At 46.3% G+C, this 20,038-nt stretch overlaps 1 protein-coding gene across 1 annotated transcript in view; it reads right to left on the reverse strand.

The window, feature by feature from the left end:
- Positions 1-14,362, reverse strand: part of CACNG2 (calcium voltage-gated channel auxiliary subunit gamma 2) — a 51,088-nt gene extending 36,726 nt beyond the window's left edge. The window contains exon 1 of the mRNA XM_041481641.1: positions 14,152-14,362. Within this exon, the coding sequence (XP_041337575.1) occupies positions 14,152-14,362 (211 nt within the window). The remainder of the gene's footprint in view (positions 1-14,151) is intronic.
- Positions 14,363-20,038: the final 5,676 nt, after the last annotated feature.

Raw genomic sequence — 20,038 nt, forward strand, 5'->3', positions numbered from 1 at the left:
TGTACAACTATGAACATTTAGTCTTGAAAATTGATCACTGGCCCAGAGGCTAGATGTTTGTTACCCGGAAAAAAAAGATGACGTTACAGTTATTTTAGGTCCTGAAAAGGGCAGGAAGTCCTACTACATTAGCACTGAACAGATCAAGAGTGGCTCAAGAGGGTCTTGGCAGGTTCAAAAAGTCATAACATTTGAAACCATGGTCCACATTTGATCACCTATCACCAATTTATCAATAGCTCAGTGATTAAAAACAAAGCTCTTTCACTTCATTAAACACATTCAGTGCCATTTGCTCTACATTCCAAATGGCTGAACTGATGTTCCAGTGCAGCCTATTTTTAGTCTTTCTGATTAGTTCATTATTTAGGAAAAGCTAATGACTGTGTATCTGTTGCTGAGATCTAATTCTTCATGTGGATCCCAAGGAAAAGAAGAGTTTCATATAGGTCTTAAGAATTTATTTGAATGTGGGTTTGACCACTGTCTCTGCTGTGGTGCAGCTCAGTGAAGTGATGAGCATGGAACTTTCCTCTCCTTGAGTCTTCTCCTTCATTTTTGTTATGGGAAGAAGCCCTGTAATACGTTATAACCCTTTTTTTCCCCCGAGAAAACTAAGATGTAGATTGACAAAACTAGCAGTCTCAGTGAGAATTAAACAAGATACTCAAAATAAGTGATCTCTTGGGTGTCTGAGTAAATCACCACCTCCAGATCAGATTTTATTTATTTTGAGAACAAACTATTTCTTTGCTGGTAAATCCTGCAGTTTTGTCATGAATCCAATGAATTTTTTTCTGGTAAGTGACAACCCTAGAGACAGAAGTGGCCCTGTATCCCCAGGGCAGATACCACATGGGCAAAAGCATTCCAGCATTGCCTCTTCAGCAAGCTTCAACCCTCATGTGAAAGGACAGGATCTGCAGGTCACATGGAGATTAGTCTCTGTGTCCTTCAGCCCTGCCTCCTAAAACTGCAAAGGAGAAATCCAGCTGTGATGGCATCTTCTGGCTCACGATTTCTCAAGCACTTGCACACACGTCTGGGCCAACGTATTTGGGGTTCTCAATTTCAGAACCCCAAATAACACAATCCACCTCCCACAGGGACAGAATGAGATAGGATCATTCATTTATTTCAGACCACCTGTGGTTACCAAGCATGGGGGAAAACCCCCCCAGTCACTTAGGTATGCCTCTTTGGGGATATGGGAATTAGATTTGGACTGAGAACTGAGCGAGGCTCTTACTACAAGTCCCCATGGCACAATGGAATGTGACCTTGCATGGGTTTTGGAATCGCACACGTGAGTAAGCACTGCATCCTGATGGCTCTCAGATGCACAGCTAATTTGCCTGTGCAGGCCACCATGCTTGAGTAGCCATTTGAACTTGAAATACCTAAGCTAGCTTGCTTAGAGTTATTTGGGAATCTCCTCCTGGCACTGCCTGGTGTTGGGCAGGTAGGGCCTGTTCTGCACTCTGCTCTGCCTGGAGAAGGAGATGAAGTTAGTTCTAGGTGTAATACCCTCTTAGTGATGTCAAAAGCAACAACACAGAAACAAGTTGTACACTTTTGCTGTCTTCTGCTTTGCTGCCTTTCATATGTCATTTGTCATCTTAGAGTGTCACTTTGATGTAGGGACAACAGTTTTGTGTGTGCACAGTGTCTAGCATAAAGGTGTTTCCACCCTATGTGAAGCATTTTTTGTGCAGCTTAATGGCACAATGGCAAAGAAAGGTAAAATTCTCAAATCTTCACCAAAGAACAGCAGCCAGAGAAGAGCTTTAAGTGTTAGTTCCTGTGCTTTACCAAAGATAATCTAGCCAGAACATGGGTTCTTTGCCATGAAAACTGTACCCAAAAACTCGAGAAGAAGGAAAAATTAATGTGCTTCCAGTATGAGACCAGCACAGAGCCTCAATATGTGAGGTGGCCATGCCTGCCTTTCTTGGCATCATGCAGTCAAGTCTAAAATGTCATGCTCCAACTAGTTTGTTTCTTCTTTTCTTTTTCAAACTTTACTGTATGGAGTCAAAACCACTGGTCACACTTTCCAAATTGCTGGAGGTCCAAGACTGGTTGGTGTATACAATTGATACTGCCCAGTCTTTCTATGTCTGAACCCTTCTTTCTCCCATGGACTGGGGCAGGAAGGAGCGAGAGGGAACGCTGTTAGAGGTGGTAGATGTTGGTATCAGCAGGTGAAAATCCATCCCATTCCAAAATTCAGAGAAGATGGATGAGGAGGTCTGTCTCTCCATCCATCAGCTCCAGCTGATACTCCTATTTCTCTCAGCAATTCAAACTTCTCCTACCTCTGAGTCCCAGGATTTCTTCTGACTCATCTTCCTCTTTCAGACCATGTATCCCAATTATCTCCTTCCAGCATGCACACTGCGTTCCTATTACCACCTTCCCTTGTCATGCTGTGGCCAAGTCCTGGGTCCTCTCTTGCCTAATGTTTCCTTCTGGCCAGCTGTGCTTTCCAGCTGTCACAGACCCTTCCAGCCCCAAACGTCCCTCCATTTCCAGGACACAGAGACGCTTTCCTCCACATCTGAGTCAGTTTATTCCCAGAAACAACCCATCCCTTCAGTTTCTGCAGAAGAATAAAAGTCCTCCCTGGTCCTGGTGCCTTTATATTGTCACAATGCTCTTTCTCACAGTCTTGCTTTGCTCTGAATGCTTTCCCCCTCACTGTTCCTGTAAATGTGGGCCAAGCTGTAATGATGCAGCACACAGAAAAACACCTTTCTCCTGTGATCTTAGACAGCCCCTGGAACTGATTCCTGGAAAGTCATTCTTGTCCTTTCTGAGTTGTTTTCCTGTGAACAGATGGACAAACTGATGGATGAAGAGGGGAAGAACAGAACAATGATTGAGAAAGAGTTGTGCAATGATTAGGTGCTCACCCAAAATTTAGAAAAATTGTCAGTCCCATGCATTTTCCTGTGCTGTGCTGCTGTTTGCATTGCAGTTCACTCATCAGGGTAGACATATTATTTTCTCTTTTGCTCCCTTTCCCAACAGCAAAGCAGCTGTGCTGCTCTGCTCTGCTCTTGGCAGTTGTTCCCTTTGAGGCTATTGAGTACAGTTCCAATGGAATCCTCAGCTAAAGGACACTGTGCAATGTTGAGCTCCAATTATCTCCAGCAGCAAGCCTGTTCACAGCTGCTCTGTTGCCCCAAACCCTTGCACTTCATGAGCGACCCTATCATCCTTCCAGGCTTCCTCCCAAATTCTCCTATTGAAATTTTTCCGTGTATTTTCTCTTCCTTGAAAGAAATACATGGCTCCTACTTTTGGAGACACATGGGCAGCAGGAGAAATTAAAACAACTCCATATCTGGAAGACTTAGTGGTCTAGCCCATTGTGCAATCCCCCCAAGCCTGGAAGATATGAAGGAACCAAAGCCTGGTTATTTCTTTAGGGAGCAGCTACATGTCTCCACTTCTGTTATTTCACAGGTCAACTTACAATTTCTCTCTGTGCTGCATACACTGAGATCATAGGGCTCCAGGCAGGCATTTTGAGGAATATCTGGGACAGAAGCTTCTACACCAAACTGTAGCATCCCCCATACCAAAAGCATGCACTGCAGTAGTGCTCGGAAGCAATTGGAGGAGAAAGGAGCCTGGAGATAGCTATTCCTGGACCTTTCCTCACTCCTGCCCAACCGCATTTCCACAGTGCACTGGGGATCTCAGTCTTTCACTCAACTGTTTCCACTGGACACCGGCTCCTCTTGCTGTCCCCAAAATACACTAAACCAGCTCTTCATCTTGTCTAAAATGTTCCTACTGTCTGTGGCCAATTAGGAATTCCCAAACACAGGGAAACCATCCATCCTGTGGTTGTTCAGTAAAACTTCATAGTGGCTCCAACCTATTCCCTGTACTTTTTGTCTCTGAATATTTGATTTTTGTCTCCCTCCCCCCTGCCGTCAGGCAGGATGACATTCTTTTCTGCTCAAGTCCTTTCAGGCGCTACTGATCTTGAAGCTCCCCAATTACAACCACTTTTCTTGCGATGGTGACACCTTAAGAGACAACAGCAGCTGCCTATAAAGGGCCTCTGCCATCTGTTTCCTCTGCTACTTCTTTGAGACAGCTCTAGTTATACACAGAAAAATATTTATCACAGTTCATTCACTCCTCACTCAAAAATGAGCAAGACAAAAATGCCTCCTTTCATGCTGCCCTTCAAAAACCCATGACCCTCAGCCAAAGGAAAAGGACAATGCTTGAATCTGAAACAAAGCAGCAGAAATTCTTGATGATCGATCCCTTGAGACCCTGTGCTCTGAAGGCAATTCTGGGGGGCATCTACATTTGGGAATGGCTCCTCATGGCTGTCTGAAAGGCAAAAGTCAAAATCAAACCACTTCATTTCAACCACCAATCTTTCATATCAATCATATCTGAAAGGAGATGCACGTGTGCACATGTGCACACATGCACATTTGAACAGACCTAGTTGTGAGTCCTTTTCCACCACCTCTCCAAAGAGGCTGAATGGGATGGCATCAAGGGAACTAGTTCCTACCCAGGAGGACTATGGGCTAGAAATGTAAAGGGAAACGTGGAAACATAATCAGGGGTTAGGACTGTGGGAGAAAAATGCAGACATGAGAGATGATGTGGAAAAAAGGGAAGAGATGAAGAAACTGTGAATTCTGAAGAAGAATGAAAAAGAGAATGAAGAAAAATGAAAACCAAGGGTGAAAAAAAAAATTGAACTAAGAAAGAAAAATATTATGCAACATCCTTAGGAGGAGATAAAGCTCCAGGAACAGGTTCTCAGAAATTTACTGTTTACAATGGACAGGTCACAGTAAAGTTGCAGAAGTCAGCAAATAGGGTTGGATGAAAAGTCATTTGATTCACAGTGATCTGTGATACTGAATTAATACAGCCATAAACCTGGGAAAAATTCAGTGTTCAAGCATGATCCATCTCACTGCAGTTACACTGGTGATATAAACAAGACCTGAAGAAAGAGAGAAGTTCCCTGAGTGATAGCAAATTTAAGAATGAAATGTTGTTATGAAGGAGTGGGAGGAGAAAAATAAAACCAGCACTAAAAAAAAATTATCATGTTCAGAAGGAGAATGAAAACTGAGAAATAGGAAGAGAAAAATCAGAAAGGGATAGAAAATCCAAGGAACGGAGGCGGATAGTGTTATTCTTTATTTGACAGAATGTATTCTTTATACAACAAGCTAAATCAGAAATTTATAGGTGTTTGCTTCTAGCAAAAACACACATCAGAAAAATCCCTACCCATGAATAGGATGACATTGCATTCTCAAGTTTTTGTATACCATCCTCATTTTCTGTTTTTCACAGCTAGAAGATAGGAGTATATGCTCTGGGGGAATAGGAAGTGCAGGATAAAGTCCATATGCTTCTCTGGGGAGTTATAGATTTGGTAGGAAGCTAGTATAAATACTTTAGTCGCCTGTGCCACAGAAACAGAAGTGGCTTTCACCTGTCCTGCAGGGCTTGGTATGAAAACTCTGACTGAGTAGTTTGGAATTTTATGGGAGAGCTTTTCTGTAACACAAGGAGAATAAATCAGTCTGGGAGACAGAAAGCTGTCAATAAAAAAGAGAGATTCAGATAAAGATAAAAATGCAGAAAGAAGAGAAAGAGAAATGTGAATGCCAGCAAGTTCATGGTCACCTCTGCCATTTTACACACTCACCCATTCAAGGTAAGGAATCTGTATGAGAATTTTTGCCCCACAGGAAGAGCAGCCAAGCTGAATTTTCCTAATGAGGGTGAAAGATGATGTAAATGGGAATAGTTAAAAAAGGAACTGCTGGACTTGGTGAACAGCTGGCATAAATAAATGCAGAATCTCATTACCTTTGGGGCTGTCGCACCCGTTCACGCTAGAAGTGAATTTAGCCCCTGGTTTGTTGGGTACATCACTGGCAGAGCGGGGACACGCGGTGACCTTGGGGGCATGGATGTTGAAAGCACTCACAGCCCTTCCTCAGCCTCGCTCTCCCTTTGCCCACACAGGCAGCGTAAGCAGCGTGCCTCCATCCGAGTCACCGAGGTTACATCAGAGCAACGAGGGGAGAATTGGGCTCCATCTCTTGTGCATAGAAACACTCCAGTATTGTACGTCATCAGATGCTAGTGCAGTAATCATTTCCACAGATACAAGAGGAAAGAGACAACCTTGTTTCTAATTTAGTTGTGATAGCATCAAAGAGACCCAAAGCCTATTGCTTTCTGGGAAGCAGGGACTTCAACAATAATAATTCTTTGCACATATATAGCACCTTCATTGCCAGCTACTTACTTTATACCCTGGGGTGTGAAGAAAAAAGACTCCACTTAATTCCATATGCTCTTAATTGCTCTCTATCCCAGATCCTTCCTAGCAAAATATGATAGAAATACCTAAACTCACTGTTAATTTGTCAAATTAGGGCAGTCATTCACACCAGCAGAAATGCAGGCCTAGTTTGCATCTTACATTGCAACTGCACAGCATAGCATCTAGAAACAAAAGAAATGCCAGACTAAGTAAATCTGAGTTCTGTTTAATCCCTGACAAATGTTTCAGGGAAGAGGCAAGAACCACATGGCAGTCAGATAGGGGATAGACTGCCCTTGTGAAACGTTATCCTCGTTTTTATGGCGACTGGCTTAATTGCTGAATTACAAAACACCCAAAATGCTGTTCACATCCATTAGGAGGATGCTTAATTTTCGTGAACTCTGTCGTAAATGCCCACTTGCTTGCTAAATGTTGTTAAAATCTTGGCCATGAGAGCTCCAGTGGCAGTGAGCTCCACAGCCCTGATATGCATCAAATGAGAAAGCTTTAACTGGGTCTCCTGTGACTCATGTCAGGTCCTCTTGTCTGTGTGTTACAAAATGGGGAAATCAAGAGCTACTGATCCACCTTCTCTACTCCATTCATTATTCAACACAATCCAGTCACTTTCCCTCTTGTTCACCTCCTTTTCCAGGCAAACATGCCTAGCCTTCATACACAACCTTCCTACTCTTCCTTGTCCCTGTCCCCCTTTTATGAACCCTATTCTGACTATGCAACACCCCACCCTTAGCTAGCCCTTGCTTCTGCACTCTCTGCTGTCCCCTTTGCTTTACTCCTTATGCTTGGGGACTTGCTCGTGGTGGGTTTTCTGTCTGCAGCCATGTGCTGCAATAGACCATTAACGGCAGTGTCCCCATTTCTAGCACCCAGTGAGTCGCCATGGTTCATGTAGAGCCCTGCATGGTACACAGTCCCCCTTTTCTCACCAGCCAGTGATATCCTCTGCCCCTGAGGTTCATTCAGGCAACCATGGGGCTTGGAGCCCCCAGCCCCATTCACCTCCCCACCTTAAGTATTCCTAAGAATCTCAGAGAAAACCATTCCCCTGAAGACAGTTCAAAAAGGACCACTGCTCGCTGAGACTCTTCTCCCTGACAACCAGAGATCCTTCACTGTAGTGCACAACAACTGCCCCAGGGTTATGGCTTGAGAGACCCTTATTTTTCATTTGGATCCTGGCCTGATCCATGTCTGAGGGTTGCCAGGGAGGGCATTTAGGGCTGCCATGAGCTCCTTCCAGCCCAGTTGCTGGCTGCACACAGATGAGCCAGCTCATCAGCTGAGCTGCCAGTGAGCCCTCCGGCCATGGGAGGTTGGAGGCAGCAAAGTGGAGGGAGGTTGGCTTGACCACAGGCAGTGAGCAATGAGGGGAGCAGAGGGAGGGGCTCCGCTCTCACCCCCCTCAGAGGTAGCTGGGCTGCTACTAAGGGGAGACAGTGACAGCAACTGGTGTCATACACTGCTTTGAGGAGGGGGCACTGACTGGAGAAAGGAGGAGGGGGACAGCCAGAAAGAGGCTGGAAAAGTGTTTATTTAGAGCACACAGGCAGCACAGCTCCAAAAGAATGGGGTCCTTTAGCTGGAGAGAAAGACAGGAGGAAATGATGGCAGGGAGAAGAGGAAAGAGGATAGAGAAATGTGACAGCAGGAGCAAAGGGGATGGAGAGGAGCAAGGACAAGATATTATAACAGAGGATAGGATAATATAAGATAGGATAATATAGGAGAGCAAGGGGGATGGGCCTCAGAGAACTTGGAGACAAACAGGGAGAAATAATGAAGGAGAAGATGCTTTTGAGAGAAAGCACAGAAGAGACATAAAGATGAAAGGGAAAAATAAAGAGGAAAAACAGGGGAGGGAAACGAGAACAAATTAAAATGGAGATGGATAGAATGAGTCAAAGATGGAGGGTGAGGAAAAAGCTGGGGTTATATAGGCAAGGGAAAAATAACTTTTAGGTGTATTGTATTTACATTACGTTCTGCATATATGTAACCAGTGGCTGCCTAACTGGGTGGCTGCTGCCTTGGATTGGGGGCTGAGCAGGGAGGGCATGAAGCAGGAACCCTGCTGTAACCCATTCCTCCGGCAGCAGCCCCCTGCTCTCCTTGAGAGCCCCCTTCCCCTGCAAGGGGGAAGGTTTCGTGCCTGCGAAAGGAAGGCAGCAGCACATCCCCTGACAACGAGTGCGATATGGAAGGGAGAAGCAGCGCAGAATGGAGCAGCGAGGGCTCCCCCTGGGATAAACCGGGTATGCTTGATTGGGAATCTGCTCTTAAAACAGGGGCAGGGGGCAGAGCCATCTGAGAGCCTGAAATGTTCCCTGCTCCCCCCAGCAACCGCCTCGCTACTGCTTTTAAATTAAATAAATATGGAGATTCTGCTGTCAAACCTCAGTGGTTCTCCTCCCCCAAAACTCTTGCTTAGATCATACCAAACCACAACCAAGTGAGACGGGGGCTCAGAGGGCTGCATGGGGAAAGGGATGGGTTAAAAGGAAAACATTAGATAGGAATAGCTCCTGGTCTCCCTGGCAAAGAGACATTTGTTCTATCTCTGTGTAATTTCTTTATACATTACTGCTGCCACACTGAACCTCCATGTCCCTCCCACTGCATTTCACTCTCACTCTTTTCGGCAAGGCAATTTCTGGTGCATTTCAGGACAGTATTAACCCTTTCCTCTTTCTCTGTCAGCAGCAAGATTCATAATTTAAAAGCAATTTAGAAGTCTGTTCTAGCAACTCACTAGTGAAGAACAGCATTTCCTTGTCAAATCTTATAAAGGAGCTGAGCTTGCAGGTTTCAGCCCCTCAAATCCCTGCCTTCTCTGTGACTTTGGTCAGGTGTGAATTAAGGTGAGAGGAGAACCAAACCCACCCAAGTCTGGGATCCTGAGTAATTCTTCCTCACCATCTGCCACCCCACTTTTTAAAATCCTTTGTCTTCTTCTTTACCCAAGGCCTGTCCAGCTCTGAATCCCGTTTTTCCCCGGCAGATGCAATGCCAGCAACAATCAGCTCTGTGCCTGGTCATTTCCTCCTGCTGCATCTCACAGCTGGGCTAGGATGCTCCTGGTGCTGAACTGTGAAGACATGGAGACCCTGATTTAATCTACTGCTACACCCACTGAATTTTCAGATAAGGCCTTGGATTAGGTCAGCAAGGATGAAAGGAAAAGACCCTTTGTAGATTTGTGGATCCTTAGAAGTAGGACAGCAGGCAATTCTGAGAGCGAAACTAGGGACACTGACAGGAAACAACGTCTGAAAGAAATAAAATCGTGAAAGGTAAGAGGGAAAACAGGGAAAAAAACCTACACATAAAAAGGATGTGAAAGGAAAGAGGTGCACCAGGAACAAACAGCAGTGGGAGAAGTCAGTGAGAGGAAGCGACGCAGCGCCAGAATCGTCTGGCAGAAGCTTGTCCACTCCTGTGCCCTGCCTCACTTTGCTGTCAGCTCTTCATTTTTGCAAACACTGAATCTGCACTTAGCTCTCATGCACTGTTCAGATATAACAAGCTGGAAAGGGAACAGATCAGCTCATTAATTCTCCTTGGGAAGGGTCTCTAGGCAGGAATTATTTTCTCCACCAACATCCATTCAATTACTTGCCTTCACACCAGTCAGATCTACAGGGATGTCTAATCCCATGTGCATCACTCATGCCTGCCTGCCCTGGACTCCTCTCTCCCGCCTTCTCAGTACAAAAGCCTCCCAGACCTATCAGTTTCTTAATAATAATGACAACATGACAAAACCAATAACCTACAGATACGAAATACATTTCATTTGCTTGCTTCATAAAACCCTGATAAGGCATCGTCCCTCACTTTTTGAGATCCTGTAGGAGATCTACAGGAGCTAATGAAAGAATTAGACAAGGCATCACTCATAATAAAAAGTGGTTTTAAAATATTCAGTGCCAAGAAGGAATTAGGCTGGAATATCTGCAGCCATTTCGAAGTTGTAAGAGGTGCAGCATCCATGTGGGGCATGAGCTTGCAGACCTCAATTGTTCAGTGTTCATGTGTGTTTTGTGCCTATACAGCTAAAGGGCTGAGAAAAAACATTTTTCTTGAAGGGCAGAGACTTTTGAATGGCCCAGAGACATATTTGGGCAACCCCAAAGTCTAAGAGAGAATCATCTGGAGGAAGATTAGGGAAAAAATCAGAAGCATGATCCACAGTAATGTGAACTGACACCACCTGTCTGCTTGAGTCCCACCATGGAGCAGGGGCTCACTGTAGGACACAAGAAAGGGGGGGAAGAAACCCCAGTAGAGGAAGAACTTCCCAAATTACACTCTTCTTTGAAGTAATTCAAAGATCTGAAAGTATTGACTGAAAGTCCATTGTAGGGAATTCAGACACAGGTTCTTACAGGGAATAGAATGACTGAAGAGAGGGAAACCCAGAAACTGAAAGCCTGGGAACCAAATTCTCCAAGAGGAGCTTGCAATTCTGACGACAATGTATCTGTGCATAGAGCCCAAGATAAGTACTCACATCCATTTTTGCTACTGGATCTCTTGGCCAAATAGAGAAAAGACAATTTAGTATGATAACTTGAACATGAGGTGTCCACCATCTCTGACAGCCTACAGTGTTGACTAATGCCAGCATTCCTCCACGTTTCTAGAAATGAAGACAACATTATCAGAGGCTTCCTACCAGTAGCAGATGGCAGTTTGAACTACTCCTTTGATTATTTTCTTGTTACAAAGCCTCCTGCCCTCCTCTTCACTACCTCCCCTCACTGTATAGACCTGCCCTGACATCTACCCCAGGGAGAAGAGTGTCTGCCCCACATCCTTTATCAGGTGCCTCTGCCACACCGTGGGCAGGCTGTGGGCAGTCCCAAGGTTTTTGTCCTTTTTACAGCCTCCTGAGACCAAGCTCTTCCCTCCATAAATCAACCCACTCTATGTATCATGGGGGAAAGGAGCCTTTGCTGCATCCTTCCCTTTCCTGTTCACCAGCAGAAATCTTTCACCAGGGAGAGGGAATCAACCAGGGACACTGTTCTGATTCCTTATGACAAGAAAGAAGATACCCCCTGACTAAGTTGATCAGACATGACAGTAAGAGCCCTGCCATTCAAGGGCTGGTGGGGATATTTGGCTGTGCTGTCCTGGGACCAAGGGAATGACAGCCACCACCCCAAGCAGGCTGTGGGGCTGTGGGAAGCCAAGCAAAGGCATCCCAGCAGTGGCAGAGCCAAACCTATGCTGTGCCATCTCACGAGGCAAATCCATGCTCAGGCCCTGCTCCCCTGCCCATGGGGATGGCTTTGCCTTCTGCTGAGAAGCTCTTGAAACCAAGTCTTATCCAAGTTTTAGTGCAACCTGTGCCTTCAGGCGAGGCACTCAGAGCTGGGCTCAGCTCCCCTGTGGTGCATTGCACCCTCCTACCCCACTTGCTGCTGCTGCCCAGCATTTGGGGGCTGGGGAATTGGGCCAGCCCGACCCTCATGCGTGTGGGGTGAGTGAGAGCACCCTGCCAGGGCCATGCAGGTTGTGCTCAGGCTGAATTTCATACTGTTCATGCAGGGCTATGGTTTTAGCCCACTGGAGAGAATCAGCAGGGAGGGCAGGGGACCTGGGCTGGCAGCGCAACATTGTGGGGGCTGGGGGCACTTCAAAGCTTTTAATTGGAAGCATCCTGGCACATTCTTTTGCCATGCAAGCCACTTCTCAACAGTGCCTGTGGGGTCCTGTCAGATGTAAAGGAGAAGGAGCCCTGAGCTCCTCCAATCTGACAAACCTCACCCGCCCCTTCCTCCTCCCCCTCAGACCGCGTCCCTCTGGGTACGGCTCTGTGGGCAGATAGACATGATCTGAATTCACTGCCTCTCCTGTCTGGGGTCCTCATACCTTCTATCTCAGCCCCAGCCTCCCTCCGCCCTCCAGCTTGGGGACATGGCTCAGGAAGGGAGTTCATCCCTGCAGCCTCTCTTCCCTGCATAGCTTTGCATTTGGGCTTTTTTTTTTCTCCCCCTCTCTCTCTCTCATTAATTTTTAATTAAGGAGATGTCTCCTTCCCTGGTTGTAATGAATATCTGTGTGAAAGGCTTTTCATTTTTTATTAATATATAACTCTATGTATTTATCTATTTGCAGGAAATCTGTGAGTGTATGTGAGCAAGTGTGTTTAAAACATCCCCCATTAATTTACTGCTATTGATTTTCTGGCGTGGATACAGCATATAGTATTCAGCATAGAGCTCCTCTGCAGGATATGTTAAAAGGCAGCAGTTTGGGTTGACAAAGGGCACTAAATGCAGTATGCGTCAAATAGACCATCGCTCAATGAAGTCACTTAGCTATTCAAAACATGTCCAGCCATCACTCAACCATTTGCACCAAGAACGGGGGGGAAATTCATGCTTCTTCCTGGATACAACCATTTCCAAACAGCAGCTTTAGCTTTCTTTGGTGAGAGACATCAAAACATACATAGTTTATATCCCCCTTCCCCCTGCCTTCCACCTCTCGGTGCCGGGTTAAGAAAATAATTTCTGCGCTACCCACTTGCCATTCTCTCCCAACAGGGAGCTCCAGGCACACCCAGCTCCGGTGGACACCGGCAGGCACCGATCTTATCCCTGGATGTCCATGAACCCCTGGCAGCCCACCGTCCAGCTGGGAGCTGATTCACAAACAGGGCTTTCACAACGGGCTGTAATGTGCGCTCCTGTTCTCTCACTCTCTCCTCACTATGTGTGTAACATAAACCGTGCATTTACATCGGTTGCCCCTCTCCCTCCAGCACAGGCTGAAGACCACCTCCCCAGCCCACACGTACGCCAATAGCAGTACTCAGCAACACATATTTAAAAGCGAATCACTGGCCCCTCTTTTCTTTCCCTCTCCCTTTAGAACGTCTGATTCCAGAAGTTGGCTGCAGTGGTGTCTCTTCTGTCATCAGACGTGTCACTGAGTTGCTGTTCAGTTTCACCACATCAGACTTCAGCTGATTTCTCCATTCAAAGACTTGTTTATTTTAAGCCTTTACCATAAACCTTAAATCCCCCCCCCCCCAAACAAAACCCACCTCCCAACAACAAACAAACTGGAGAAAAACCCCAGCCCCGAACCAAACCAATCAGTGGCCAACTAGACCCCTCTGCATCCAGCCCAGTGAGATGTGGTTGCCTACAGACATTACAAAATGCTCTGAACTCTGTTTGAGATGACTGGTATGTATGAGACATTTTGGACAGAACACGGTTGCTTCCCTTTCTCTCTTTTTCCTTCCTAAAGTGAACTAAATTGCATCCAAAGTGCTTTGCAATCACCTCCTCCCCACATTGCCCCTCACTCACAGTCTTGTCTTTGCAAATAACCCTTTTGCAAAGAGAGCAATTATTTCACTCTCTGATTGCAGCCGGAGCACAGCAATAACACAGCATTTTGGCATTGCTTACCCAGGCAATACAAACAAGCTGAAGACAGGCAGACTGCACAGTTGCTTTTTGAAAGGATCTCTCGGTGGTTTTGTAACACACACATTATTCTAGTTGGAGGGAGGAAGTGAATTTTTGGAGAAGGTGGGAGCGGGGAGGGTGGGAAAGAAGGAAAATGGAACAGAACAGTGAATGTTTTGCCTGTCTTCTTGCCTCTGTGCTCTGAGTAACTGAGCCCACCACTCTCAATCCACCGTGAAAGGAATGAAGTGAGAAAATGGTGGAATGTGGAGGGATTTATTGGGGGGAGGAGGGAGAAACGTGGGGTGGTGGGAGAGGAAGGGGTGTGGGGGGGTGTGGAGGTCCAGAATCAAATACCTTCTAGGCAGCAGGTTCTCCATAATCCAGAATGGGTCATGACTTCCTCGTTCTTTTTGCTGGTTTCGTTCTCACTGACAGTTTTAGTCTTGCAAACCCCTCTGGAGTAAAGCCAGTAGTCGGTCCCCACAGCTATGGTCATCAGGCTGAAGGCAGCGAAAGCACCAACGGTGGTTAAAAGCATCTGAACACCTCTGTCAAAGAGCCCCATAATTCTTCATTATACAAATACCCAACCGCCTTCTGATTCTTGGGGTGTGTGTGTTTAATAAAATAAAAGAATAATAATTCCGACTAATAATATAATGGGTATAGAGAGAGAGATAGATATCAAAAAAGGGAGGTAAGAAAGCCCACGGAAAAGAGTGTAAATTAGAAAGACCACACGGGAAGAGGCTTGCCTTTTAAATCGGAAACGTTCTGGTTGAAATATAAAAAAAGGAAAAAGGAAAAAGAAAAAAAGAAGAGAGAAAAGAACCAAGAAAAACCAAACAAATAAAGAGAGAACCCCCCCCAAAATGAGACGCCTTAATCCCTTTTTCTAAAATTCTGGTCTCCAGTTTCCATATGTAATGGCTAATTTGGAGATGGCTTCCACAGTGAACAGGGGAGCAGCAGCAGCATCCTCAACACAATCTCTCATTATCTGGACCTAGACAGTTAGAGACTGTAAGAGCAGAGATGCAACCTTCAGTCTTCTTGCTTAGCTCTGCAGCCTGCGCCATGAAAATCCTTTTCCTTCCCAGATATCTTCCTTGGGTTTTTATTTTTTTTTTTTCCCGGCAGCGGCAATCGCTCCAATCCTCTCTCACTTTTTCTTGCTTGCTTCTCCTTCCTTTTGCTCGCTCCTACCACCAAGCCAGAGTGCCCAGTATACTGTAAGCCCTTGATTTCAGCTGAACAGGTGCCGAGGTCTTGCCTCCCATGGCTTTTCCGCACAGCCGCGGCGCTCGCTCCCGGCGGAGGTGGGCGAGGACAGAGGGGGGCTCCTGGAAGGGGGGGTTGGGGAGGGGGAGGAGGGGGACAGGCGCGGCGCCCCTCCCGGGCGGGGGTCGCGAAGCGGAGCCCGGCTGCGGCACCCCCTGCCCCGCGGCGGCCCCCGGCGACTCCCGGGCCCCGCTACTGCATCAAGCCGGCGGCGGCGGCGTTGGCGGCGCGGCGCTGGACGGCTCCCCCGCGGCAGCGGCGCGCTCCCGGGCCGCCGGTGCTGCAGGACAGCTCCCCGGGCGGCGGTGCGGGCGGAGCGCTCCGCGGCCCGCGGTGCTGAAGGACAGCTCCCTGCCCGCGCCGCCCGCCCTGCCCGCGCCGCCCGCGCCCCAGCATCCGCGGGCGGCAGCCTCCCTCCTCCTCCGCCCCGCTCCGCTCTGCGCGGGCAGGCACAGGCAGCAGGCAGGCAGCGAGGGGCGGGGGGGCAGCCTGCCCCCGCCCTGCGCCTCGCCCGCCGCTGCCGGCACCGGCAAGGGTCGCTTCCCCGCGGCCGCCGCGGAGCCCCGGGGAAGACGGCGCTGGGTCTCTCCCTCGCTTACCGGCTTTTCCCCCCCACGGCCGCCCCCCAGCTCAGCCTCCTTCGCATCCCCGCCGTAGGTACCCGGAGCTGCGAGTGCGACCCGCACACCGCAGTTAGACCCGCACAAAACTTCAGTCAGCCGTTTCTCTCCCCAGGAGGCGGGTGAAATGTAACGTGGAAGGGTAATTTAAAAATAAGCATGTATTTATGCTCTTATTGCTGTTGTTATGATTTTTAAGTGCTTGCTCTTCACTCTTCTCGGGTTTGCTGCAAGTTGCATATGTCTTGGTGTTGCTCGTTTTCTGTCCCTCTGCCTCCCCCTGACCAGTGCTGTGTGGATCCCCGTGTTCTTACTTTGTCTTTGGGGATTTCACTGAAATCCCAATGCCTGCGCCAAGAAGCAGACATTTTGGGAAGATTCTTCATGAGAAAGGACGATTTATGATAATTAGTATCATTTTGTTAAGGAAAGACACCACCAAAATTGAATACCTCCACCCCCTCAGCCCTGGGAAAGCAATCCACCTTTCACATCCTCATTTTACACAGAAAGATGCATGAGCTGAATGGATGCAGACTGAAATCTATCACTGCTTAAGTTTTCTGTGTCAGACACAACCTGATAGTACAGGGAACACATACAAAATTGTGCAATACTGACATCTAAGTATGTCATAATCCTCTCTCTTTTCCTCAGCAGTATCATTACACCAGGTTAATTACATTAGTCACCTCCTGGTTCTATACATGTAGCTGCTCATTAATGCAACAATCATGAAGAAAAGAAATAATCTAATTCTTGATGCTACCGATTTTGTTTCTCTCTGATCAGATTCATTGTTCAGTGAAAAATTAGACCAGAAGATCTGCTTTAGGTTCACTGCTGCTCTATGCGGGGGAGCAGCGCTGGGGGAAGGGGGTGCTGGGAAGTTGAACCAGTTGGAGAGCTTCAGCCATGCTGCAATTTCATAACTCCAGTTACCTCTTCTCCCCTACTCCCTCTCTGGGTGCAGACTGGGACTGCCTTTCTGGGACAATCTGTCCCAGGACTCATAGACATAAAGGGCTCTATAGCAAGCAGTCAGGGGGCCACTGGCTGCCCTACAGACCCTGGGTCATTTCCCCCATTTGGAGGGCACAATTCAGGCTGCTCTCACAGCTGAGACTGAGGTAGAGGTGTTTACCAGCAAGGACTCATGGTGTCCAGCATCAGCCATATGCAAATCACCACTAGCAGGCAGAAGAGGCCCCAGGGAAGGCAGAAAAAGGGAGAGATCATAGAAGACAGTTCAGGTTGAGATCACTGAAATATTCCTTGTGGACAAACATAGTACCTAGTTTATCTGGGGGAATCCTAGCCTTGCCTTCTGCTACTGGAGCTGGTGGAGCTTTTGGTACCCTGGAGCTGCTGAACAGCTGGGGATGAACAAGGGAGCAGGTGCATATTGTACTCTGCATTTTTAGTACTCTGAGTACAGCCTGCTGCAAGAATGTGGAGGATGGTAGTTTGTGGACAGGTTCTCTGAACTGTTGTCCTTGCTGCAAAGGAACTTGAGAGGCAGAGGGATGTGGAGAGCCTCCACATCCCTCCATAATCTCCATCAGCTGGTGGGAGATTATGGCTCTATAAGGGATGGCCTGTGCAGAGGAGGCTCCATGAGGCTCTTAGCTTGGAAAGCTAGGGAAGATCATCCAAGGACCTCTCCTCCCCTTATATATCTCCTGAAAGAAGGAAGGGGCCTTGAAGAGGAAGGCATAAGTGAAGAATAAATAATTCTTGGGGCTCTGAGCATTTTGTTTTTGTGTTAGTGCCTGTTCCTTTCCAACCTCACCCCAATATTCGACTCTTCTCATTCTTCAAAGAAAGATAGAAAGCCTGAGTCAGGATTCTGAAAGATTCTGAAGAAGAAAAATCTTCATTTGGCTATTCTTGCACTTAAATCCGTCAGGCACAAACATCTCATGTGTGGACAAGAAAACCACTCTGGAAATCTGGACCTCATACTTCCAAGGAAGGCTGGCTCATCAATTACTCTGTACTCTCAAATAGCAACAAGAGAAGGCCATGTTCTCCCCAAAGAAATTGCCAGTGTAAGAAGGCCACATTTGCAGGGTGGCACTTTCTATAATTTCTGGCTAACAGAATTCAGACCTATGAGTGCTCAATACATCTCAGGCTCAGAATTAAACATGGCTTCCTGCCTCACACTTCCCAGTTTCCAGAAATAATTCTCTTCCTGCTACCCTACTTATATACTCTTAGACCATTCACAATAATCCCTCTACAGTTCTAAATGCCACAGGAGAAGAATGGAACAAAGGCAATGCAAATGCCAGACTGTCCTGTGTGACTGCTTGTGCTGTGGTTAGATGTTGTGCTGAGATTTTGTCTTTCCTACAAAGAAATCATTAAAAGTTATAATACAAAACAAGAATACAGAATAAAACCACTGTGGCAGATTTTTACAACAGTTGCATCTTCTGAATAGTGCAACACAGAATGACATCTATAGAAGAGTAAGGAGAGAGAAATTAATAGTCTGGAGGAAATAGAGAGATTTTAAATTACATTTTAAATTACTTGAAATGAGAAGCTGATGAGACAGGGAGCCACAGGAAGTCTGCTTCCAATGGCAAACCAAGAGTGCTGCTATTTGTGGAGAGAAGGGGCAGTGCTGTAGGAAAAAAAGGGGCACGAGAAAAATGCAGGAAGCGAGATGAAGGGCACAAAGTCGGAAGCAACTCCATGGGATGGTAATGAGACTGCATAGTGTTTGTGGATTGAGTGCTGCAGTGGAGCTCTTTGGCACATAGGATAAAATCAAACAGCAATAGTGTATAAAAATTGGATCTAGGAATCTTCATCCTGGGGAGGTCAACTGAGAAGGAGCTGTTGTAATGAGCTGTAAAAGAGATAGAGTTGGTGCAGCTGCATTTGCAGGCAGAGCAGAAGTGTTAATAGGGAAATGCACTAGCAGAGGAGATGTTAGAAAAAATAAACTGGGGTTAGGGTGATGATCATAGAACTGGAAGCCAATGGGGCTGAGAAGAGAGAAATGAGATATGGTGTATAAAGAGAATTAAAATGTAAGATATTTTACTGGGGAAGAAAAAAGTCATGAATCTGTATCATTAGAAAAGCAGAGGGGGTGATCAGAGCAGTCATTACTGCCATCCAAAGCAGAGGGTCCCAAAGCACTTAAGAAACATTATTCACACCATAGCTGCATACTGGTGGTTTTCTTAGACCAGTTCAACAAACTAGAAAGTCATGGAAAGAAGACTTGTGGGTTTTGCCAGAGACTTGCAGGTGAAGGAGCTAGAGATGGAGATGATAGACATAAGGAGATAAATGCAGATGGAAAAAGCCTTCCTGGGCTTCTCTTCTTATCTTCAGGTTCATGTAACTTAAAGATAAATAACACAGTTTAAACATCAGACAATCAGTACTACAGCAAAGTCATCTCTAATGTAGCCCTGTGACCAGAAATTAAAGAAGAAGGGAGATACAGGATATGGAGGTATATCAATTAAAATTAGCAGATTTCCATGCAAAATTGGTGTGGGTTCTGCCCTGAAAGTGCCTAAAAAAACTCTTGTGATAGACAGGAATGGACTCTGGCAGGCACCAAGTATGAGATTTTAAAGCTGCCATACAGAAGTGCCTCAGTTTCTCACTTATGTCCTCTCCCAAGCTACATCTTGTACAAACGGTTCATTTAGCCTCACAACACCCCCACAAAGTAACATGCTCATTAGTTTGCAGAGGCACTGAAAAATCCAGAACGTGTTCCTAAAGCACACCAAAGTGAAAGTGTTTGTGCTGATTTTGGTGGGATCTGGGTGCTGTTATGAATGAATTGGGTACCCAAGATAAGTGTTTCAGATTGAGTCTCGAAGCTACAACTCCTGTGCTTTCCATGTGAGACTCCTTTTTCCCTTTTTCTTACACACATTTTCTTCCATTGAGTGGTATATTTGAAGATGGTTGGGAAACAAAAAGTGTCCTCTCATGAGCTCTGAGGGTTGATTTCTGCAAAAAAGGAATGCCTTCCTTCTCTACTCAGAAGAGATAGTTGGAGAAGACAGAGATACCAGAATGAATTTTCCGCCATGATGAGTTGCTGCAATGTGAACTGTTTTGCCTCCCTTTCTCTTTCCATGCTGTGCTAAGGTTTGTATGTACAGCAGCCTCCTAATCAATAGAAATAGAAAAAAATCAATACCTGCAACCCATTAGCTCTAACAGAGGGCAGGCTGCTAACAAGTCATTCTAGCTGGAATTCTAGTATTTGGTAAAGCACTCTCAGTGAGCATATATGCATATGTATATATATATGTATATATATATATATATACACACACACACACAAACCGAAT

This window comes from Pyrgilauda ruficollis, unplaced genomic scaffold (assembly GCF_017590135.1).
Source record: "Pyrgilauda ruficollis isolate IOZ18807 unplaced genomic scaffold, ASM1759013v1 scaffold56, whole genome shotgun sequence".
Lineage (NCBI taxonomy): Eukaryota > Metazoa > Chordata > Aves > Passeriformes > Passeridae > Pyrgilauda > Pyrgilauda ruficollis.